Below are 25,381 nucleotides of genomic sequence, written 5' to 3'. Positions count from 1 at the left end.
ACTCCAAATCTTTAGGATTCCTGGGCTATAAGGACTGAGTCAAGTGCACAATTATGTACTAGAATGAGCAGCAGTGAAGCACTGAGTTACCATCCAATTTTTAACCAGACAAGTAATTGGGAGTCTTTACATTAAATTCTGTTTGAAACGAGAAAGTTCTACTTTGTCCATGCAAAGAGAAAATAGTAAGAATAATAATTCAAATAAGACATACACAGAACACAGACAGCCTTCTTCAGCTGCAGATTATGAAGTGCAAAATAGACCATAGGAAGGACTGTGATCCTCTGTCTTTAGGGAAGAGGGAAAAACAGAGAAGGCCTAAGTTAATATCTACAGGATTTAACTACCTGAATAGGAACCAAATGTCTAAATACTCCTGATGATATGTGTCAAAATCATTTGCTCACCTTCAATTTAAATTCACCACACTCTATTTTTTACATTGCACTGGTGAACTGAAAATCAAATATAGGGTATAACTCAGGCAGAAGGAAGGAACTGAAGTCACTGGTATGCTGAAGGAGCCTTAGAATGGGTTGTAGGTGTAAAATATCCTGGACTGGGTCAGAGGCTTCCTGGCTACCATGAGCCACATCCTTGCTGAGTGTGGGGCAGGACAGGGTGGGCATGCTGCACGTCCCTTAGTGAGCATGTGTAACAGATGGATAAGTGTTATTATGTCCTTCTTAAAACAGGTAGACCCCTACTCATCACACACAAAATGCACAGCAAACCCAACTCTTTTCAGCACCCTTATTCCTCTGTGGTCACAAGACTGCAGTGCTTCATGCACAGTGAAACATGCTGTGACATTTTCATTTCTGAAGGATTCTCTGACTGAGAGGGAAAGCTTCTTCCTAACTCAGCTGCAGCAGCAAAATTCATAGACTTAATAGTTGATCCTTCTTAACCCATTGTTATCCACTTAGGCCAAATATAGGACTGGGCTTCTCAAACCTGTATTCTAACGTTGCTTTATTTCTTGAACTGCCAGAGGAACATGAAAATACCAACTCACTTTTCTTTCTTTCCATACAGTGACAGTCCTTGCTATTTTCCATGAGCTGAATGTGGATACAGATTTGTACACACTCCTGTTTGGAGAGAGTGTCCTAAATGATGCTGTGGCTATCGTGCTGACACAGTAAGTTACACCCACCTCCATGCTTTACTTGGGGACATCATTAAAGCTTTTCTCACTGGTGCCACTCTCACTGATATGCTTTGTTCAAGTACAGCTATACTATTTGAAGGTTTTGTTACAAAGATGTAGTTTTAGAATTTTTCTTGGTTTGTTAACACTAGAATTCCAATATTGTTCATAGTAACTCTATATCCAGAATGCAACTTTAGTTCATGTTCTTTAACCCAGAAAGCAGTACATTCTGTAAAATGGTGAACTTAATTTATTACCATTTCTTTCCTCATCTAAACAAGGTATCTTGGAAAAAAATGCTAAATGAACATCTAGGACATAGAGCAACTATAACATTCAAGACAGGTTCTTTTTATTTTTTTGCAATTATTATTTTCCAATATTAAAACCACAAAGTGGTACACAGTATCTGTTTATCTATTTCTGTCTATGGAAGCTGGCAGAGCTTCAACTGATAATATTATCTTAAATTTATATATAGCTGTTTTATTCTCAGGAATCCTCAAGCAGATCACAAATGAGGGGCCAAAATCACACAAGTATGTGCTGTCCTAAAAACATAGATACTAAGTACATGATTAATGGGATCTCAAGTTTACTCCACTCTACATGTATTATATGCTTCCCAGAGCTTTGCCAGAAATACAAATAATCCTCTCAGATAATCTTAAAAGTAACAGAACTGCAAAGTCAAATTCACTTCTCCACGATGTTTGAAGGTGCTTCACAGTAAGCCTCAATTCAGTGCCAACTTTCTCCTTAAAACATGGTTCCTTGAACAAGGATTTATTCTATCTCTCAGAGTTAAAGACTTTACAGTAGTTAAAAGATGAGCTTAATATTTTGTCTGAAACCCCATGAGGTTTCAACTTATAATAATTGCTCCAAAAAGACCCAAACTTGTTTCACAGTAGAAAAAAGAAACAGTATTCCTATTTAATTTATCACTCTCCAATTATCAATCTAGTAACCTTCACCTACACTGAACTCCTCCCAGAGTTTCCAGAGCAAGAGCAATGTTTTCAAACACTGTTGAGTGTCTGAGCACAGCAGCTCAGGGTTGGATACAGCATGGCTGTCACAACCCGGGACTGGGGCTGGAATGCGTCACCTGGGAGAGCTCTGGTACACCAGATAATAAAATGCACAAAAAGAAAAGTAAGCAAAGACCAGAAAACTCGGTGAGAGAGCCACAGAACGGCATTGAAGCAGCTATTAGAATTGGGAAGAAGTGTGTAGGTGGCAATGTCTGAGATTTTTATCTCCCTCCCTTGGCATGGTTTAATAACAGCCCAGACATTTTCAGCTCATTGAGACTCCTCAGCTGTTAGTGCAAGGTTCCCATAGAGGAACAGTGGGGCTCCAAGCAGCTCAAGGGAACCCACACCGTTTGAAATCTCTCTAGTTTTCAGTCACCCTAATGCCAAAGCACACAGATCTCCCAAAGGAGCAACTCAACCGCAGAACAAATCTAAAAGGGAAAGTCCCATCAGATTCCAGTTCCATCAGTATTCCAGTACATGATTCATCAGTTTCTAAGCTCTGCTCTTCCCAGTACTCAAGTCTAGGTTATGCACCTCAGCCTATCTACCTCTAATGTTTTCTTTGCTGTTACATGAGAGGTTACAAATCCTTAGTATAGAATCTCTTGACACTGGAAAATTGTTGTGATTTTTTTTTATATATATTCACTGTGACCAATTCTTTGATTTCTAAAGTCATTAGCAGAGACTAAAGAGAATACATGGCATCATCAGTTTCACATTTCATTACTCTCTGGCTTAAATAATCAGATTCTGCACAAATACAATACTTATGCAACCCAATATAATCTTCCTGTAGCATTTTAAGTAAAGATATACTGTTAATATTGCCAGCTTCAGGTCATTAAAACCCTACTAAACCAACCAGTGTTTAAATGAAGAAAATTGGTTTTCTGCCACTGCAAAAGAACAGCTATTTTTTCTCCTGTAACCCATACCATTCTTGTGTGCAAACACAACATGTTCATAATTACAGCAATAGATGTCTATTTAAAAAGGTGTGAGAATAATGTTTACAAATCTGGAAAAGCAAGAGTAAGTAATTTAGTACACTACATAATGATAACCAGGAAAATAGAATATGAAAATACACATTGTCTTTCATTATCTAAAAGAATAGGTAAGATAATGTCTGCAGGAGTGACTCACTGCAGGAGAGGCAGGAAGAGAAAAGAGAGGGGGCCCTTATGGCAGGAGGTGACAATTTGGCAAGGTGAAGGCAGCATGGCTGTCTGCCAACAAGGGCTTAGATTGATCTCTCTCCTTTCTTTCAGCTTCTCCCTCCAGTTTCTATTTTTCCTGTCCTGTTTATCATTTAGTTTAAGAAGGACAGCAGCAGGAGCAGCCACCCCTGCATTTTTCTAGGGATTTAGCAAGTCACAAGAGCTGTGTTGCTGCAAGAGTGTGTGCACACAGTGAAAATCCCAGCCAGGGACACCAGTTCTCTGGGGCAGTTTAACAGCTCTCCTGTGGCCATCCTGCCCCAGCAAACACCTGGGTGTTTGTGCTAACTGCAAGGTTTCATTTCTAGTGTGCTATTTTAAGATAATCCGTGCAGGAGGGATCACTGTGACTCAAATTGACAGCAGTGGCTGCAGGGAGGCTGACAAGCTGTTCTGCATCTGGGAGAGCTCACACACACAAGGGCCTCTAAACAAGGGCATGGGAGATGCAATGAGGATTTCCTCATATCAAAATCACTTCCAGAGTTTCTAACAACTTTTTGTTATTGGGATAAAATTCTGCTTTTAATAAAAACTTGTGAGAATTCTCACAGAAAACAAACATCAAGAATTCCAAGTGTTTAAGAAAACTGATAGCAGACCCTTAAAAGAGAGTATTTATTAGATTATTAAATATGTCTGCTTTTACCCAGAAAAACCCATATGACTAATTATGCCACAAATACTTCCTACATACTTTGTTTTCAAGAATACTGACTGAGGAAAATCCTGATAAAAGTAGTTTCGTGGTTCCTCTTTAATATTTCCAGGATAAACATATACCAACTCAGGTCATTGTACATCTTCACTCAAAAAGTACTTTCATTCTAGTCTAGACATACCTTATACAAGTTAATGTCATGCTCAAACCCTTCTTTCTTGGCAGAAGCTTGTATAAGGCTTTCTGAAATAACATGGCAAAGGTAACTGATTTATTGAAAGTTGATTGAAAAACAGTATCAATTTCCAGGGGAAATAACTGAGATGCTGGAGTTCAGCTCAGTTTGGGCTGAGCACCCTCTAAGGCTGTCTTTTCTCAGACAGTGATTCCTATAATTTTCTTAGGCAGACAAGAGAATTCCTTCTGACACGCTGGGGATTCTTAAGGGTAGGCACAGCCATCATATTACTACTTTCAGTAGAGTTTAGATATTTTCAAAATATAGGAAACTCTTGTGATATAATGGACCTCAAATAGAAAATTAATAAGAATCCTTAAGCCTTTCTGGTTCTAGGTACTTGTTTACCTGTATTGGTATTATTTCAGTGGATTTAATTCTGTTATTATGTCACTGAACTTGAATGTAGCATAGACAAGAGAAAAATGTAATCAGAGACTGAGAAACAGACATTGGACAAACATCAAATGCAGTTACAAGAATTCAGTCTGTATTTCATGTGGTCATTGGCCCACTGATGTAACTGTCCATTATCTGCAAGTGTTACTACCCTACTTTTCACAATTTCTAATTGTTGTTCCTTGAGTATTATATATTAAAATCAGCTTTTCTACAAAGGATAAGAACAGAAATTGTAACCATGCTGCTGAATAATTACATAGGGAGCTGGAAGTTGCAGGAATAATATTGGCTTTGAAAGTTATGATGGGTGTCTGCTTGATGCATATCTCAGTAGATGTGAAGCTCCCTTTATGATTATATTTTTCTTTTTTTCTTTTGTCGTGGACTGTCTCTAATTTAGATCCTTTGCCCTTCCATTTTTGAACCATTATTCTGTGTAGTTTTTGCCACACTTTGATCCCTGAGCACATTGAATAACAAATTTTACAGAGGAAAGACATCTGAATGTTCTCACATCGTATTTTTCCCACAACCTGCAGTTATATTCAGAAAGTGTCCTTTGAAAGCGACGTTGTGGGTTTCCATATGTACTGGGTCAAAATCTTTTGTTTCATGTGTTTCAATTAAGAAACAAAGACTTTTCTCTTAGCTAATCCTTTGTTTCAGCTTCCTCCCCACCTGTAGGTAAGTTTGTTCAGTGTAAGAACACAGGGAATTCTGTCAGCCTGACTCTCTTCCTCATGCTGAGATTTGTTAGGCACTATTAGCAAATGACAAATAGTATTGAGTCATCACATAAGAAAAGAAAAAGGATGCTGGTTTCTCTATTGCCCTTATATTTTTAGCCACTTTTTAAACCCTGTATGTATTCATGCAATTCCTTAGTGTCTTTTACAATAGTATCTCAGCCACTGGATTGAAAATGATACTAATTTAAGTTCTATTTATTCTCAACATGTATCTGAGTGCTAAGATGTTATTCACACATCCTAGACATATCAGTACAGAGAAACAGTGTAAAAAACCACTTCTATCCACAAGTGGGCCCTTATGTACCCACAGCTAATAGCTTTAGTGTACCTACACATTGAACTCTTCAGCCTAGGAATTCTTTTTCAAAAGGATAAAAGCCTCACTCCTTGCCAACTAATGTACAAAGTGTCTTTCCAGGAAGGAAAGAGGGAAATAAAAGCACCTGTGCCATCAGACAGGTGACAGGTAAAAAGTATCAACACATGCAACATTCTCCTGTTTAAAAAAAAGATTTCTAAGGTGAAATGAAGATGTAAGAAAATCAGCTGGTGAAAGCAACAAATGGATATTGTGAAGGCATGGCTAGGAAAAAGAAGCAAGAAACAAAGATAAGGCTCATTGTGTAACTACAGATCATGACAGTGATACATAAACCTGTAGCTAGAACTCTTTGGAGGGAAGAAAAGCTTGTTTATTCATAAGGATGGAGAGGAAAACCTGATTATCTTTCTCTGATGCAATTTTGCAGTTTTATATTGTTTTGTTATGAATATCTATGTTGAAATCCTTAGTACATCAAAATCTACTCCTGAAATGCAGAAAACTGGCAGCAGAATAGGAATTAGGACAGGCAGTTCAAAGAGTGATATGCTGCAATCAGGCAGTGAATGTGAATTCAGAAAAGGAATGAGATTCTGCCAGAAATACAGGGGGTTGCTCCCAGACCCTTTCTTTGTAGCTGTCTTTACATGGACTGGTTGGGCAGCCCTGGGGGGACTGAGGCTTGTGTGAGCTCAGTTTGAGCAGGGTTTAGATGAGGGGCTGCCTTTGCAAAGCCTGACCCAGAAATCCCAGCTCAAAGTGAGACCAGCACTGGAACCCAACAGACAGGGAGAGTGCTCCATGTACTGACCTGCATGGCTTGGAATCCTTGACAAACATTTAGGGATTTCAATGTCTGTGAGCCACAGCTCTGGACGAATGACTGGCTGGATCTCTGGATACAGGCCTTGCCTCATTCCAGACAAATGCTATTTGTGATTTTATTCCCACCAATATTCCTGAGGAGAGATGTCTGTAACATTGTGGAGGAGAATAAAATAGAATCCCTTGAAAACCAGAAAGCAAACAAAATGCTGGATGGAAGCTCAGCCCAATCATTTCACTTACTGGTTCCCCTTAGACAAGATGGATTTGGCTGCTATTCCAAATATTGTTGGAGAGGTTTATATAACAAGCATCCATTCAGTCAAATAACAGAGTAATTTATATATTAATAGAGCAAGGAGTTAATTATGCATCATGTTAGTGAGTGATTTTGAAAGGTAGATGTGGAGTCCTTTTCTCTATTATTTCTCTAATAATGAAATTTTGGTTGTCCATCTGCTCTTTTTACCTTTGAGGAAGGGTTTAGTCCCAGCTTATTTTGTTGATGATAATTAGAGTTTCACGTCACTGACCATCTGGAACAGGAGATGTGAGCACTGGGAAGCTAACCAAACTTGCTATTAGCAGGAACTTTAAAAGAGCTTCTCTCCCAGAATAGAGGAAATCCCACATAAAATGTTTGTATCTCTGCTTAACAAAACTTCCTTTCTTTTCTCCTCCATGAGCTTTACTGTACAGACCAGTGTTATACTTAAATCAGAGGAAAAAATGCTGTTGAATTTCTGTAATGCTTCTTAAAGACAAAATTGTAGTATGAAAATGGGCACTCAGAAGAGAATATTTTCAGGAAGTAGTTCTCACTCCTCAATTTATTTCACATTTCAGTATTTCATGTCCCTTTTTCCAATATTAGTGCCATACTAAAATTTTACTTAGGATCTATTTAATATATGCTAAAGGTCATGCTCTCTGTGCTGCTGGGTGTGTGTGAGCTGGAGTTTATTTCCCCAGCAGCCCTCACAGAGCTGTGCTTTGCCCTGCTGAGAGCCCAGCAGGGTTTTGCTGCAGCTTTGGTGCAGTTTTGGCCCAGCAGCAGCTCTGTCTCTCCAGCTTCCCAGTGGCAGGAGGTGGACAGAGACTTGGGAGAGGACACAGGGAGGCCACAAAGGGATATTCTGTACCATATGATGTGCTCAGCAATAAAAGCTAAGAGACAGGAGGAGGGGGCAGATAAATGTTACCGCATTTATATTCCAGAGCAACTGCTCCACGTACGTGGCTGAGCATCACCCACCAATGGGAAGCAGAGAATAGAATTTTTGCTTTCTTTGCTTTCACACACAGCTTTTGCTTTGTTAATGTGCCTTTATCTTCCTCCTGGTCTTTTTTCTATCTTATTTTCTTTCCCCCACCCCATCCTACAGAGGAGGGGGGCGATGGAGGGGCTGGGTGGGCACCTGTCACCCAGCCAGGGGCAGCCCACCTCAATTCTGTAATTGGCACTGCTTTGTCTGTGCAGTTTATTTGAACAGGCAGCCCTCAGCTGCAGACTGCTAAGCTAGAGTAGATTTCAGTGAGCAACCTTATGGAGATTGCCCTGAGGGATGTATGAAGATAGAGCTTAGCTCAAATCAGCTGGGAATGTCTGTACTTGTCAGACCCAATCAAACCAGAGGAGCTGCAGGTATCTCCATCCACTGATACACAAACAGACAGATAAGTTTTAAGTTCAGAATTAAGAGCACTGCTTGCAGTCCTTGCAAATCACACCTAAGTGGCACTTATTTAGCTACACTTTCCCTGCAAATGACCAAACTGGCATCAAAGCTTCTTCATTTCAAAGATTTCTGTTGGGAACTCTTCAGAACTGAAGTACATCATGGTTTTTACAGGTTACAGCCTGTACAGGTTACAGCCTGGGTTTTGAGCTCTTCAGATGGTTTTTCTTGTCCAAATAACCATTTTCTAGTGAATGAGACAGATTTTTCCTGAGAGCAAGATAATTACATACAGAGTCTCATTCTACTTACAGAGACAACCCCTTTTATTTTAAAATTATAGTATTGATATTATTTCCCTTGAAGTGTTCCAAAAGAAAGCTGATTTCATCCTCTCTGGATGAAATACTGTATGTAAGAGTCTGTCTGGGTCTTGCAATAAATTAACATACCATGTCTCCTGGCAGAGAAGATGGAGGAGGAGTGTGTGTCAGAAAGGTCTGGGAGTCCTTTCTGTCATTTCATTTACAAGGTAGCCACCAATTCCTATTCACTGCCCACATCCTTCCCAGAAATACAGTACTGGAGAGCACAGCTAACTCAGAGACAGAGAGTTTGTCACAACAGGATACTCCATAAAAATGCTGTTATTCCTTGGAGATCAGGTTATGATTACATGAACAAAGAACCCATTCCTATTGTGGGAGAATGGACTATTTCCAGTGGCTGCCCAGGAACACTAGGAAAGACTGATGAGTCTTGTGATCCCTCTGTGAACCACTCCATAACCTCTGTGCTACAGTTCAATTTGAATTTCATCATTCTGACCTGCTCTAAGCATTTTTTTTTTTACCAACAATATCAGGTAAATTGCTTCCTCCTGCAAGCCTTGATCTTTTAAGGCTCAAATCCTTGAACTACTGAGGCTGTTAGAACTGACACAATTCTTCATTAAATTCTTTTGCAGTGCATATATGTGTGTGTATATATATATGTGCATGAGGAACTGTCCATAAAGCACATAAAAATAATGCAAATGTTATCAAATACTTACTAGTTACATAATGCCCAAAATTTTTCATATCTTACAAAGGAGAGGTACCCTTTGTAAACATTTTAATTAAATGTTATTTTTAAGTTCATTTTTTCATACACAGAAACCTCCCTCTCTCCATAGCCAAGACATCATTTCAGTGTGCATGTTTCACCTTTTGGAGTAGGAACTTTAATGGTTTCAGGATACACTTCTGTCACTTGAGCAAAGAGAATAATTGATAACAGTAGCATCAGCTGCCTTCCTTCAGTGCCAGGCACAGCAGGAGTGACTGCAAACCTCCAGTTACTGCACTTCACATCTGCTTCAATGATGAGACTCAGCAAATTTCTATCCTTGGGATTGATTCCAATGGTAACAAAACTCCACTCTCTCCTTGTTTCCACTTGTTTTTGTATTGGTCTCAGTCTTTCTCTCCCTTGTCTTTCCAGAAGACAATGGTCACCATCTCCATCTCACTCTACCCTTTGCCCTGAGCTGCATGACCAGCTCCACCACTTCTGTGGCACTCTCCAGGCCCTAGGTCACCCACCTGAGATAAAAAGAAATTATTTCTAGAGATAATCTAAGACTGTAAACCCCAACCTCCTACATACCCTAAAGCTGAGAGAGACCCTGACTTCCTTCCTGGTGCCAGCACCTCTTCACTATCCTTCTTATTATGTTGTGACAAAGAGCAGAGGAAAAGAGGACAAGAGGGGTGATGTGACAGTCACGGCACTGGGGACAGCAGCTGGCTGAGTCTGGGGACCAGCAGCTGCAGGGGAAAAAGCCACATATTTAAGTTTTAGATGGTATGTGCCTAAAAAATGAGATCTTGTAAGATTTTTAGTTGATGAAGTTTATCAGAACTCCACTGAGATTTGTCAACTAAACATTTTGGAAACCTTTAAAAATTTGCATAATTTTGTCACATTTTCACAAGGGTGAAAGATATGTAGGAAACAGATGGATAATTTCCTCTTTCCTCCCCTTGGAAATGACAAGTCTGAATTTCAAAGTGGTTCAGTGAGAAAGCTTTGTAATTATGTGGTTGTAAGGTTTCTGTCCAAGATAAGCACAGAGGTAGTCTCTCTATAATGGCTCTGCAGAATGCCAATTTAAAGAGGGGAAAAAAAAAGAAAAGAGAGAGAGAAAAAAAAATCTTCATGGAAATTGCAAATACAACATGGCAAGGTAGTCTCACTGGTGACATCTTGGCAAAGTCACAAGCTGTGACAGAGACAGAAAACACTCAGGGCAGCAGTTGTGCAAGTGGCCCTGAGAGAGCTCCGTGTGACAGAGCACAGCGCATTTCTGCCGTGTTCAGGGCAATGGGACTTAGGAACATTCCCTGTGAAGACCATGGTACCAGGGAAAGACACCCACTCTTTTTATCAGTTTGCTCTCGATGCATTTGGAACGTTGATGTTCCCTAACTAATTGCTAATTATAATGATCCACATATTCTGAATGTAATGTGCATATGTGTATGTTATTTGGATTTCTAATGAAGTTTCAGCACATTTCTGGGGAGACACAGTCATGCTAGAATTTGGATTTTGAAAAGGAAGGTTTAAATATGATTAAAACTTTGAACAAAGTAGTATCCCAACAATACACTGAATAAACTGATATTCACATTTTGCCCTCAGTAATTTCTCCATTGCAAAATCTCACAAAAGTAATATAGGTTTTAGACTTTAAAGCATTTTAATTTTTTATCCCCATTCACTGAAAATTTACTTTATTTTCACTTAAAAGAAATCAACCTGTTTTTCTTTCCACACTATTCTACTGATCTGTAGCAAGCACAGCCAGAAGCAGTAGTGAGAGAAATGAGAATAATGGAGTGCCTAGCAGGCTGCTGTTCCTGCCTCAGACACACTGGGAAAGGGTTACAGCTAGATGAAAATATTCCTGAAGAAATATATCAGCCTCCTGAACCATTTAACAGTGTACATCTTCTTTATTACAGTGTTTTTATTCCTAGAGAGTAAGGTGAAAGGTATTTCTAAACTCTCATTATAGGATGTTCACAGTTTTGCATTTTATTTCTAGCATTAGCAGGACATAGTACATAGCTTGGAGAGTGTTTTCACTGAGCATTGTTAGAGTGAAGTGAATGCAAAAGTTTCTGAGGCAAGACTCCTACATTCTAGTAATTATGAGGGTAATGAAGCTAGGCAGAATAATTTTCCTCTTATTAATAGCTGTGTTTAAGCCTCATAGAACTTCCTGTCTAGGGAAAGTATTTATTTTTAAACTAAGTGGTGGAAATTAATGTGTTATACTACATGTTTATCTGTAAATCAATAGAGTCTTTACAAAGCCAGAAAGAAAAATTATCTGTTTGGCTGCCTGTCATTTCTGTGAGGTTTTTCATAGTGCATTGGATAGGCAAATAGCATATACCTTCATTTTAACAAAAGAAGATGTTCCTTAACTCTTTCAGTCTTAGCACTGAGGAATAATTCACAATCAGCTGGCAGCTGTGTGTCCAAAAGCCTTAGCATAGGTACTTACAAATAATTCATTCTTATCAAAGCAAAACCTCTCATCCAGTATGTTTGGTATTAGGTCACTTTTATCAAGTGATTTATATTGAGGAAATTGGGATGGGTAGGATTTTATTATCCAGATTATTTTCAAGATTCCCATTAACTTTTAGATTTCCTTCAAGTAGCATATGTTTAAGTAGCAAGGCTTAAAGGTGACTTATCATTCAAAGTTCCTGTACAAAGGATAAAGAAATACAGATTCCAGTTATTTTGAGTAAAAGATCCCCAAGGATGGAAGTCAGAGAAACAGAATGAGTGTCTGAGTGTATTTTGTGTGTGTTTTCTTGTTTTCTCTTCTTGCTGTAATCCTTAAGGATAAAAAGAAGGTTTTGCTGTTTTGATTGCCTTAGAATTTGGGACTGAACTTCTATCCACATCAACTTCCCTGCCTAAGTGGTGATTCCCTCTCTTTGTTTAATTTTACCATGAGTGAAGTTCAGCAATCCTCCAGATTGCCAAGAGCTATTGGCAGGCGCCATAATCAGCACCGACTCACGCTTGAGCGAACCAATTTCCACAAGGTTCAGCAGCCCTGTCTCTGCTCCCAGCAGCCCCAAGCTGCTGAAATGAACCCTCCAGGCTGTGGAGAGCCAGCCACAGTTTCAAAGGGCTCTGGGCAGAGCAGCCTCTGCCGTTCCAAGGCAAGCAGAAAAGGTCCAAGATGGATGCAAAGCCAGCTCTCAGCCCGTGTGCCGCCCTGCCCGGGTCCTGTCACACTCACAGGCTGCCCTCAACACCTCTGTGCTCCTGCTGGGAGCTACTGCTCTTCAGCCAGCACTCACCAGAGGTAAACTTCCCCTTCAAATAAGTCTGGACCTATTCTTCTATCACCTCCTCAGAAATTCTATCCTTAAGTATTTTTTTCCCAAAAGAGACTTACATGGATTATTTACCTGCCCAGCCCAGTGGGTTTTTTCCAGTGGATGACTATTAGTGCATGTACTGGGACTTGTTGGACTGTGCTTGCTTTGTAGAGCACTGTCCAGTAATTTTGTTTTAATGTTCTCACATTAAAGGTATAACAGGTTAAAGAACTTCAGGCTATAGAGTGATAAGGAAGTAAACAATAGGTAATATTGCAATTCTAAGATTTCTACCATGACTGGGATTTTTTCTTTTTATAAGCTGTAAAAAATAAAATGCTAGCATATTAGCAGAAAAGTAGAGGAGATCTTGAGGCCCACCTTTCTCCTACAGGAATATTACTGCCATTCTCTATGCAAGGCTGACCAGCTTTTCTAGCAAGTGCCTTTCCCTAAGGTGAAATTTCATTCTGTTTATTTGCTATATTTGGATCAGAAACAGAGACTTACAATTCAGAATGTCCCTAAATCCCCATCCTCAGCTCCAGTATATCAAGAAAACAAAACATGTAACATGTTTTGTTTCTGACATTATTACTGCCAACACTAGATCATACAATTCACATCTGGATTTATTTTAGACTTTCTCATAACAACAGCTGCATTTCTTGTCTTCAGTTGGATACATTTTTAAAAATTAAAATTGCCATGGCAACAGCTGCAACCATTTATTATAAAGCAACAGAAGTAGAACTAATATTTGTGAGAGAAGCTGTGTTATCGTGCAGGATAGCATTTCATTCAGACAATGCCTGAGTCATTTTTTCCTAGCTATTCCATTTTTTAAAAGAAAAATATAGAAAATATTTTCAATAATGAAATGTAGGTGGGATTGAACAGCTCAGGAGATTAAAAAGATTTTCTTCTTTAGATTACTGGCTCATCTCAAATCCAGATTAGCAAGAGGCAAAAATTATCAGCTGTTTGGTGGGTGCATGGAAAAATCGATAGGGCTGTGGAGCTCTGGAAATCCCATTGCCACAGCAGCTATGCTCTCAACTGCAGCACAGAAACTGACAGCTGAGAGCACAGGGTGTGTCTTCACTGGGGGAAAAAATGGTGGGAGCCATCCTTGAGGAGTGCTAATGATGAATGCACAGGAAAACTGCACAGGCAGCTTGCAGTGCTGAGAGAGAACAGCTCCAGGTGAGCTGTGCTGCCCCTCACAGCCCTGCACTGTGACACCTGAGAGAAGGGAACTGCTTTCCTCAGTGAAATGGGGCTACACAGGGATGCCTGGCACAACCTCAAGGTTAGCCTGTTCCAAGTCAGGGCCGGGGTGGGGTCATCTGATGCATGGTCTGGGCAATTAGAAATCATGTGGGCCAGTTTGTTTGCATCTATTGACAATATTTCTTGGAGCATTCATTTGATTTTTTTATCTCTCTAAGAATCTGGGTAGGAGACAGACAAATTGTACTCCAGATATTAAAAAGCTACATGAACTGCAGATTTTTCTCATTTCACCCTCTTCTGACTATGAAAGAATCTGTTTTGCATGCACTGGCTATAGAAGGATGATATACCACATAGCAAAGACCACATTTCTTCCTATTTATTACACATTAGAGAGTCTTAGGCAGAGTGAGGGAGAACACTGAAATAGAAAAAACTTTAGGCATACTTTCCTTCTCCTTCCACCCCAATTTGTGTGGGGTTCTATGTACCTTATCTTTATCAATTACATTCAGCACCAGGCTGCCCAGTGTCCTGCTCTGTTCAGAAGTTCCTGAAGATGCTGAAGTTCAGTGGAGGCAGGGAGCTTCTTTCTAAATCTGACAGAAAACATTCTGCAAGTGAAAAAGCCCAAGGCTGTTGATAGGCCAGAAATTTGGCACAGCCATAGTACTGGCAGTGGATTATCCAGCTGCTCCAGGGACTACCTGCGTCCTCTAGCAGCACACTTAGCTGTGTCTAGGATGTGATGATTTAAACACAAACAGTAGCATAAAAATCTCTTAAAAGACAAAGAGTACCCATGCTTACTAAGCTCTAGGATTGTTGCAAACATAGATTATTATATGGTCTGACTTCATTAGATTACTTTTGGGTCACAGACAGTTTATGTCAGGGAGATAACAAGAAAAACAGAAGAAAAAACAAAATTAAACCTCATGCCTGAGAAAAATCGATGAAAGCATATAATTAGTACATTATATTTTTATAATGAGATCTGGTAGAATATATGACTGGTAGAATATAAAACTGACATCTGGTAGAAATCACAAAGATAGTTTTCTTTCTCCTGCTCTCTCACTTAACCTTTCAATTCTTTATAGCATATTCCCAGCAGCATGCTCCCAATTCTGTCCCTCCTCTTTAACATTCCTAGGTAAGCTTTACACCCCTGTTACACTTCAGGCAGTGTCATGGGGCAGCTGAGGCTTGGCAGAGCAGTGCTGACAGTGGGGTCCTTTGCTGTCCCACTGACAAGAGGAGAAGCAGTGAGAGGACAGCCTGCTTTCCTCGAGGTGAGCAGGACTGGGCACTGAGAGCCTCCTCTCCCTGTCTCTGGGAGTATTGGGCTGAGCACAGGCAGGGATCTGGAATGTTCTCTGTGAAAAGACAACGGGGTGCACCACCCTTGAGCACATCAGATTTTCATAAGCAGAGGTCACAGAAGAAAAAAGTCCTTTGAGTATTAAACAAGAACCTGCTTATGTTCTTCCATTGATCAAGCTAAGCAATGTACTACTGCCCCTCACTCCTTTGGCCACATTCATCCAAGGGGATTTCAGAAATTACAGTGTATTGTAGAACTGTTTAACCAGCTCAATCTCAGGGACAAGTTGGTTCAAAGCCTGGAGGAGGGTGAGGTGAGTAGGACTATGCATTTTTGAGGATAAGAAGCAGCTGTTACTATAAAGGAAATGCTGCTGGTATCTCACAGTGCTCACAGGTCTAGTGGGTTCTCCTGCAGTGTTATGAGGATGAGGCAAAGCCTAAATGAAGGGAATACTGTCTGGCATAAACTATACATCATTTTCTGTTGTTTCAGTCTTAAACTGCTCCTGAACAAAATCATGGACTGTTTGATTATAAGAAAATTACTATTTAATAAAGATTTAGTGGAAACTCTTTCCATTCAATCTCTGCTAGTTGCCCATAAGAGAAAGGATTTTTCATGACTAACCAAGCTGCTTAAAACCTTCCTTTAAGTGTTTGTGTCATATCCTGCTTTTTTTGTAAGGTCAATGCACATTTATACCAACTGCACTGAATCAGTGGAGTTGCTTCAGACACTCATCACTGTAAGGGTAATTTGAGGCAGTTTCTCCTCTAGAGCAGGATGACAGTAAATCACAGTGATTTCTGGCAATCTACTGCAGCATTCCAATGCTCCGCTCCGTGCAGGCAGCCAGCAGCCCACAGCATTTTGTCAACAGGCAGGTGGAGTTCAATTGACATAGATAAATACAACATTTGTTTGCAGGAACAAAGGCACTGTGAAAGACTAGTGTAGTTGGAAGGCTTTCTTACCTCATCCTTGAGTCATCCCAAAAATTTTAGTAGAAAAAGGGAGGGTTAACTAAGATTACCCATTCTTCCAGTAATCACCTTCCCTAGTCCCTAGTATCACATTCTGCCACTTTTGTACAAGTAAACCTGAGGTGTGGATCGAATTAGGCCTCCAGGAGCACATTAAACTCTTGCTTATGCTCACAGAACACTTGAAATTGTTCATTAATTCAATTTTTTGGATTTCAAGAGAGGTGTATCATTTTCACAGAAAATCCTTATTCCAGAGTCTCATCACCCTGCACTAATGGGAAAGACTGTCACATAAAGGGAAGGTTGTGTAAATGTTTTGGATAAATATTTTCAGCTCTTTAAGTAACTTTGGAGATGAGCGACTCAAGTAAAAAATTTAAAGATAATACAAAGGTGAATAATGCAAAAGAATGTAAATTTAGTAGTGCAAGAGCTGGGAGTGGACAATAGGTCCCAACTCATGTCTCAGAGGTAGGGAGGCAAAAAGATTGCTCAGGCTCATGAACCAACATTAGCAAGAGTCTGAACACACAAAGCACATCTAACTCCCCTTGTGGCACAATTAGCATCATGCAGCAGGTTTGGTTTAAATAACATAGAAAACTATTTCATTTTTCCTTCTAGATACTGACTGAAGAATTTTTAACTTGTTCATTATTTCTTGTTAACTCAGAGGGTTGATGGGTTACAACTTTTACAGTCATGTTTTCTTTGCAGAAAAAATGCATATTTTTTACAGCACTGTTCTACCTTGTTCTATTTTGCATAAGTGATTACAGAGAGGTGCCAGGCAGGGGAGAAGTCCAGCTCTTTGTATTAGTACAATAAATACATTTATTGCTTCCTTGGTGTTGATTCTTTGTTTCTACTTTCTCAGCACTATCTGCATCTTCCCAGTTGCTGAAGCTACTGAAATCTCCCTAAATGGGGGCATAGACTTCAAGCTGCTCTAGACAGACACAGGCATTTCCTCTTCATGCAAGGTTTAAAAAGAATGGAAATTAAACAGCGAGTTGGATTACAGTTCTGATATCCAAATGAGAAGGGATCATATTTTCAGGCACAGAAATGTGTAAATTATGTGCCTTTGGATATGATCAGCTCATAAATAAGGACAGTCAGAGGGATAACACAGAATGCAGCACATGCTGTCACAGACAGCCCACTATCAGCCATCTGTTAGCTGCTGATGTGCTTCATTCCTCTCAAAGATATGGGACAGGAAAGAGTTGTCACTGTGACTGTGATATTTCCAAATAGATTTATGAAAATTAGGCATTTAGAAGCAATAGCAGTCATTTGAGAATGAAATATTCCTATGCCAAGCCTCAGAGATATGTGAACAAATTTTACTGTTAAAGCCTTAATTTTCTTTTGCATAGATTTTAAGCCCCTGTTGCTGTTCATCGGGATTTCTTCCTGTCAAAGATAAAACCAGGTTAGAACAAGGTAATGAGAAGCTAAGATACTTGTACAGATGACAGTGCACACCATTGCTAGGTGCACTGGGGCAGAGAAGCTCCACACCAGATCAGAGATGATGTTAGACTTGAAATTGCTCTGCCTGAAGGCCCATTAGGTCCTTAATCATTGTCAAAACTCTCCCCTCACATCTCCTTTCTATGAGTCAAAGTGACTGCAGCCCTGTAGTGAGCAAGCTCTGAGCGGGCTCAGAAGGTTGCAGTGGCCAGCCCCTCTGGCAGCAGGCACTGGCAGAGTGTCCCTGGGCACCAGGAAAGCTGAGCTCAGCCCCATCCAGGTGGGTGAGACACCAGGACCTTGTATGGCCCAGGTGTGGGATTTGAGGGCAAGAATGTGATCACCAGGATAAATGGCTTCCAAGGCTCCCATGGGAGGTAGAGCAGACCTCCTAAGGGTGATGGGCTGGGACACAGAGAAGAAGGAGGGAGGATGACAGATTTTCTGCAGTCCCTGATGTTTGGAGGTAGATGACAACTAAGATCTGCATTAGGGGAAAGTCTACCTGGAACAACACAAACTATTTGTTGTTTTCTCTAAGTTGCTGCTGCTGTGTGTCAGCTCAGGCTTGGACACAGAAGAAAATGGAAAATAGTTACCAGTGTAAAAGCAATAAAAGCCCATATACAACAACAGTAAATGTTAGCTCGGTTTAAAGTAATCAAGATAAAATGTCCTCTAGTATTTTAGAAATTCTGGAAAAGCCTACAAAGGAGCAAAGGAAGAAAATGAGCCATGGCACAGAGAAAAAGAAACAGAGTGAAAACAGTTTCTATAAACAACTGCCAGACCTTCTTCTAGAATTAAAACCAATAATAGTAGTATTAATACTAGCAGTGATGAAACCAGGCTATAAGTGGAATAAAAACCATGACCTGCTGTATTGCCAAGAAGAATAAAATTTTGGGTATCCATAATGAAGGTTCAAACACTGGCCACTTGGGCAGTAATTCAACTACCAGCACCTTTCTTTTTTCATTCCTTTTATTTTTTTATCTGTTATATAAAGCTCTATATAAATAGAAAGCTTAGTATCTATGTTTCTGCAAAGTCTCTGCTTCAGGAACCTTACATGTCTAAAAATTTGCAAATATTGTCAGGAATAAATTCCATGGAGACAGATCCATTATATATACAGAGTATACACAGGGTATATATACAGAGAGATGTACAAAAGACTCCTCAATGCGTTCTTTCAATGTACTGATCACTGTTTTAACACATCTGAAAAATGCATTTGTTTGTTGTTTGAAATTTTTATCTAGAAGATGTCTGCATATTTGTTTCAAAACTGTTAAAATTGGCTGCCTCTGCTAGTCCTTAAGCCTTCCTGCTCTGCTGTGTCTTTGCTTTTCCTTAGGTGCCTGCAAACCTCTGCTTGCTACGTGATTTACTGGCTTGGCACGGCCACATCCCAAACTTCCCCAGTTGGTTTTACCTTTATAGTTCAACTGATTGTCCCTCCTGTGGGAGGAGATCTTTTGTGAGGAAGCCTGAGCAGGCTCTACCAATTTGCCAAGGGAAGGTGTGGGTGTCTGGTGCCATGAATGGACTTTCACTTCTAGTTCACACACATATTGGGGGTAAATTATAGCTCTGATGTTTTGGCTTCCTTCCAACACTTTTAGGAAAAATATATAGCCAAAAAGTTGTGTGGGAACAGAAACTGTTTGATTCCATCCACTTCTCTGAAAGATTCAAGTTTTCCAACATACTGTAGTGACCTACCTTTTTCTGCATAATTATAATTTCAGGAAAAATAACCTTCTTTCCCTCTTAAAAACAACCTTGAACTCTAGAATACTTTTTTTCTGGCCTGCTTTATTTTTCTTAATTAGCAGCTGATGAAATCACCATGTAGTTCTATAATAATTTTCACCTGAGGGAGATCCCACTGTATTCAATAAAGGTATTTTAGGGAACACCTGACCTTCCTGTATTTTCAGGTATTTTTTTTCTTTTCTCACATTGTGCAGTGTTACATGGCATGTGATGAAGGGCAAGGAGGAAGAAGGGCACTTGGCTAAAGGAAGCCCTTTGGCTCAGCAAATGCAAAGAAATGTTCCTCTCCAATTATTATTTTCCTGTTGGTCAAAAAGACAGGAATAAACCAGTCTGTTTACTGGTTATTTCTAATAACTGACTCTACATAATTCTATTAGAAATTTCCTGCTGTTCACACACGTTTTCCTTCTGATGCTTGAGTGTATTTCTCCAGCATAATGCATTTTTCTAAAATGCATCTGATACAGGTGTTGCTTCACTTTGGCTGATATCAAAACAAAGAATCTTCATGCTGTTCTGCTAGTTAAGACTGATTAGCATTTCTTTATTTGATGCTGCCCCATCAGGTTTGGACAGAAACAAAAGTAGGATACAAGATTTAACCTCAACAACAGATTTTTCCTCAAAAAACTTGCATGAATTACTGTAAAATCTCTGCTGCAATGCTAAGTGTTTTCTATTTTATTTCCTTTTTCCAAGGAAAATACATTGTGCTGTACTCACAGGCTGGGAAAACTAACAGGAAGAAAAAGATCTTGTGAATAAATGAGATTTTGCTTAAGAATAACTGAAGATGCAAAAAGTAATCAATTAAGATGTAGCAGGGAATGTGACTGGATGCTTTCTATTGCAAAAGCCCTTCTGTCATGCAGACCTTTAGTATTAGATCTCTATAAACTGTGTAGAATTAAAGTGAGTATTAGATCTCTATAAAGTGTGTAGAATTAAAGTGTTTGTCATGCTGAGCTTTCATCCTGAAGTGATCTCAGCAGATGAGGGGAGGGAAGTGGAAAGCTCAGCGTGGTACAACTAACACAAACTGTTGATCTTTCTATCTGCTACAAGAAAAACTACCACCCCAACTTGCAATACATTGCATAAATAAATATTGCCTGTATTTCCTTTTTTGAAAGCTGTGAAAGCACTTGAGCCTGTCCAATGTTGTTGGCTCAAGGAAACACAGAAAAACTGGAAATAAAAAGAGATCTGTTCAATAGCTGTCTAATATAGAAAGTGCTGGCTAATCCTAATGAGCCCAGCCAGGAGGTGAAGTATTATTCCAACCAGAAGGAGAGGCAGAGGTTACCAGGCTCACACACAGACAGACAGTAGGGACTGGGACAGGTGTCTGTGAGATAAATATATTGAGTATTCAGTGGGGAGTGAACAAAAATCTCTCACTCCAATCCCTGCACTCTTTCTCGTTCTGGCTGGCAGATAAAGCAGGCCTTTGCCATTAAGTCTGTTCATTTATCAGTCTCTGAAAACAGTTTTCTGCTGCATTTACTTTGAGGACTCCCTTAATCCACTTCTGATACAAATTTACACAAATAAACTCTTCAGCGTTTAGAAAGCCTCTAAAACCTAAAAACACTTTGAAATTTAGTATCAAACCCACACTGCTTATTAATGAACTGCAATCATCCCCTTTGTACAGAGAGCAGATAGCAGAGAGGGCAAGTCATGCCAGCAGGCCTTTTGAATTGCTCTCCAAGGAAAAGGAAGAAGAGCAGAGGCACTATAATTTTAATTATGGTTCTCTCCAGTGTTAAACTTTCCAATTTTGTGTTTAGGTTAAATAATTGGTTTGGCAGCAAGTAGTGGAATAAACGGAATAAAATCCTGTTCTGTTAAGTTGCATCTTATATAGAAAAACTCAGGTAAATTACTGCATATTTTGGATGCTTGAAAGGATTAAAAGTTAGTGCTAAAAAGAAACATATCCAGAAAAATAAATAGCTCTAGTAGAGAATAATGTGAAATGAAGAATAGAAGTAGATATTCTTTGAGCTGCAGGGAAACAGGAGTTCTGGAAAGATTATACCAGAAACCACAGTAGTATAATGAGCACATGTCATGTTGTGGTGCTTCTAAAAAATCATGGGGGGCACACTGAGTAAAAAACTTTTCAGTGAGAATGAGTCACTTCATACTTGTTCCTGAAATAACTACATTAAGAATAGAATGCTTTCTTCTAGTTTTCCTCATCCCTGAACTCTGTTGGTAGATTGGAGGGCAAACTGTAACCCTAACCAGTCTTAATAAAGCCAACTTTTCTTGCCCTAAGATTAACATAGTTTAAAAAAAAAAACATTTACTGACTATGGCTCACATTTGACTAATAAATTCTCACTCCATGCCATGACCTGTTTTGTTACTGAGCATCCCTATCATGGTCAGAGCCCATCATTCTAACAGAACCATTTTCCTTGATTTTAGGACCTCTCTGAATTCACCACTCAATGCAGACCAGAGCACCAGTGGCACAAAAGATCATTTCCTGATTTATAATTCACTAAGCAAAACAGAGCAGCAGCTGCAGTCTTTGTACTTGGCTGGGACAAACATCAAAGAACCAAGTGGCTGCTTTGCTGTCAAGACACACCTACAAGTTTCTAGGCAAGAGAAACAAAGAATTATAATGGATCCCCTGGTTTAAGAAAGCCACAGTTGAAAAAGGACAGAAAATTTAGATAGCAACATGCTACTGAGCACCAGTTCCTCTGCTGCCAGGGTTCTGTGTCCTTGTACCAGCAGCACCTTCCACCAGAAATCATCTCCCTGATTTGGTGGTGGTGCTAATCAGCATAACTGGAGATCACAGATTTTAGTGCTTAGTTACTTCTGTTGTAGTACATGAGCATTCCTCCCTCATTTTTGTGGTGCTCCACCATATGCCTTGAGAACCTTGTGCCATTTCTGCAGACTGAAAGCACGAGAACTCTTTTCACATCTTCATGTTATTTCAGTGCATCTGTTTAGAAAATCCTTTATACAGAACTTCAACCCTAAGCCTTATTTCCAAATGAAAATCATCAGACTGCAAGGATTGCATTCTTACTATCAAAAAGCTTAAAATATTCACAACTTTTTAAAAATTCTAAAATTCCAATTCTTAAAATACCAATCATTTTCCATCTATCCAAGGGACATTCTGGAATCCAAAGCCAAGCTCAGCACATTTTCTTTGACAAGGATCATAAAAGAACTCAAAACAGTACTCAAAGCAACAGAACACAAAGATGTAAAATGTTTCTTAGTTTGTGAGGCTTAGAGCAATTTTGTATCTGTTCAATATAACATTTCAACAAGAAAAAGAACCTACATTCATGGAGTTACTGGTGTTCTGGGTAATAACTGACTGCTGGCAAATAACTGAGACACTCCAATTATTCAGTGCACAGCCCCTTTGCTTTGGTGGCCTCCTTTCCCATCCCAAAACACTTGTGGTGGCTGCACTCAGGGGTGGGAAGCAGGAGATGACCTCAGACAACTGCAGCAGTTTCATTCTGTGGGACAACTTTCGTTCTGTCCACAAGTTTCCTACTGCTGAGCCCTTGCCACAGCTCCAGCCCTGGTTATGAAGGGTTACACCAGGAAGGAAAATGCTCAGTGGTTTGAGACAAAATTGCTGCTGCATGTGTGGTACCTGCTGTGATTTGTGTCACCCATTTGAACCTCAGCCACAAAGCTGCACTTTTTATCAAGGATATTTGCGAATATGTAACTGCTCTGAGGACATATAGCCAATAAATAATTCAGAGTTATCTATCTTCCCTGCAGTTTTCTTATCCACCTACCACCTTTTAATGTTTTGTTGGCCTGGAAACAATATTGTTTATGGCACTTCTAGTATAAAAGTGTTGCTGACTGGCAGTAGACTATTTCCAGTGTGATACCTTGAAAACAAATTGGTTCTCCCCAGTCTGCATCTGCTTTGCTCTCATCTGCTGTTAGCCCAGAGAAGTCTTGGTTTGCATTTTGAGTGCCTAAAACTGTTCATTTGCAATTATTGATTCCAAAACTGTTACAATGTGATTGAATTTGTTGTTCCTTTTTCTCTCCCTCTCCCCCACCCCTTTGTTTTCTTTTCAGCTCTATTTCCATTTACAGTCCTAAGGAGAATCCTAATGCTTTTGATGCTGCAGCTTTCTTCCAGTCAGTGGGAAATTTTCTGGGGATCTTTGCTGGATCATTTGCCATGGGATCCTCTTATGCTGTTGTCACAGCTTTAATATCCTTTATGGTTTGTTTTCAGGGAGCAAATCTATATATGTTGGAAAAAATATGCAATATCTGAGAGTGACCATCTTTAGTCTGAGCCTGAAGCTTTTCACTCTGGGCTCAAGTGTTTGTAAACAAACAGATAAATCATAAATTGACAGGAAATGCCATTTGTCAGAATCTAAAAATTTCTTTTTTTACACTTATCATTAGGCAGGACTCTGGCCTTTATCACCCTATTTGCAAATAATTGTATTTTAAGGAAAGTGTTTTGAAGGATATTGAGGCTCAAACATTAATTTATTAAGAACACAACTTATTTATGAACTCTAGACTAGCAGCAATTATACAAAGCTACAAGGGAAACACTACACTGTGTCAGTGTAGTGACAAGCCCATCAGTTTAACTAAGCTGGAAATTAAAGGTCTTTCTGTTGCCCTGCATTTTTTCTAGCGTTTTGCACTTCATATAAAATGCTACTGTAGAAAGATCAGTGATTTTGATATTTCTTGCATTCACACAAATGTAAACAAATGCCAGTTTGTTTTTAAAACTGGACAAAATTACTTCCTTTTCCTTTTTTCTAGGAAAAAGAATATCAAATGCAACCAACTAGGTATTAATTCAACTCCACAAAAGTACTTAAAATAGCTGACTTTAAAATCTGTTCCAGATTTTGCTCCTTGAGATAAGTCAGAAGCTGTGCAGTTCTTCCCAAATTCAATGTTTAGATGAGTATGGTGGGGGAGCTTGCTTTGTTTCTTTCATCCTTTCTCAGACTGGGGGTAATTTTAGCTTACAAAACAGTTGGGTTTTTATTTTTCCTTAGTAATCTTTTAGCACTTGACAAAATTCACAAAGCTGTGTGAGTTTCCTATGTTGGAGACAGGTCTGTTTTTCCTCCTATCCTGGAGTGCCTTCTTATCAGCAGAAGCTGCTGGGCTTACAGGTAAGTATTGTGTTTAATGAAATAAAAGCAATTTTGTATTATGCCTCTAGTGTGGGTAAAATGCATGGTTTATTTTAGGCATGACATCATATATAAAGCTCCTAAAAGCCTGTTGCTATACTGGAGATTGTTTCATCTTTAAGAACAATTCTGCAGTGACAGTGAATAATTCTTCCAAAGACATAATAGATTCAGGCTCAAGTCCTCTGTCTCTCTTCCCTGCATTATGCCATCCCTATTAATGTCTCTCTATTAATCCCCCTCTTTTCTGGCCAGCTATGGGACCAAAGATAACTGTAAGGCAAGGAAGGAAGGGGGCAGTGTCTTGTGATTACCAGCCTGTGCTCCTCTGCACACACTCCATATCCCGGGCCCTTCTCGTTATTCTCAATTATCAATAATTGAGACCAATTATCAATAGGAAAGCAAGAACAGGGCCAGTGGGTTGCACCCATCTTTATACTTATAAAAAAAAAGTCATCTTGTTCAGTACACCTACATGTAGATTTTGGCACAGCCATGTCCCAGTGACAGGTAGGAAGATGTGTGATCCAATTGTTTTTTCATTAATGCCAGGAAAGAAATTGTACAATCACAGTCAATTGTGTGCCCAGGGCCTCCATAAAAGTCCACACAGAAGTTGAGGCAAAAATTGTAAATGGATATAATTTACCTCCACAGCAATCTATT

General features: G+C 39.5%; 1 protein-coding gene across 2 annotated transcripts in view; it reads left to right on the top strand.

The window, feature by feature from the left end:
- Positions 1–25,381, top strand: part of SLC9A9 (solute carrier family 9 member A9) — a 176,518-nt gene that overhangs the window by 48,084 nt on the left and 103,053 nt on the right. For both annotated transcript variants that reach the window (XM_071437659.1, XM_071437660.1), the window contains exons 6-8: positions 1,042–1,147; positions 23,613–23,751; positions 24,586–24,691. In XM_071437659.1, coding sequence (XP_071293760.1) covers positions 1,042–1,147; positions 23,613–23,751; positions 24,586–24,691 — 351 coding nt within the window. The remainder of the gene's footprint in view (positions 1–1,041; positions 1,148–23,612; positions 23,752–24,585; positions 24,692–25,381) is intronic.

Source organism: Agelaius tricolor, unplaced genomic scaffold (genome assembly GCF_023055355.1).
Source record: "Agelaius tricolor isolate 1412-34295 unplaced genomic scaffold, bAgeTri1.0.p SCAF_12, whole genome shotgun sequence".
NCBI classification, from domain to species: Eukaryota; Metazoa; Chordata; class Aves; order Passeriformes; family Icteridae; genus Agelaius; species Agelaius tricolor.
This window is presented reverse-complemented; position numbering and strand designations above follow the sequence as displayed.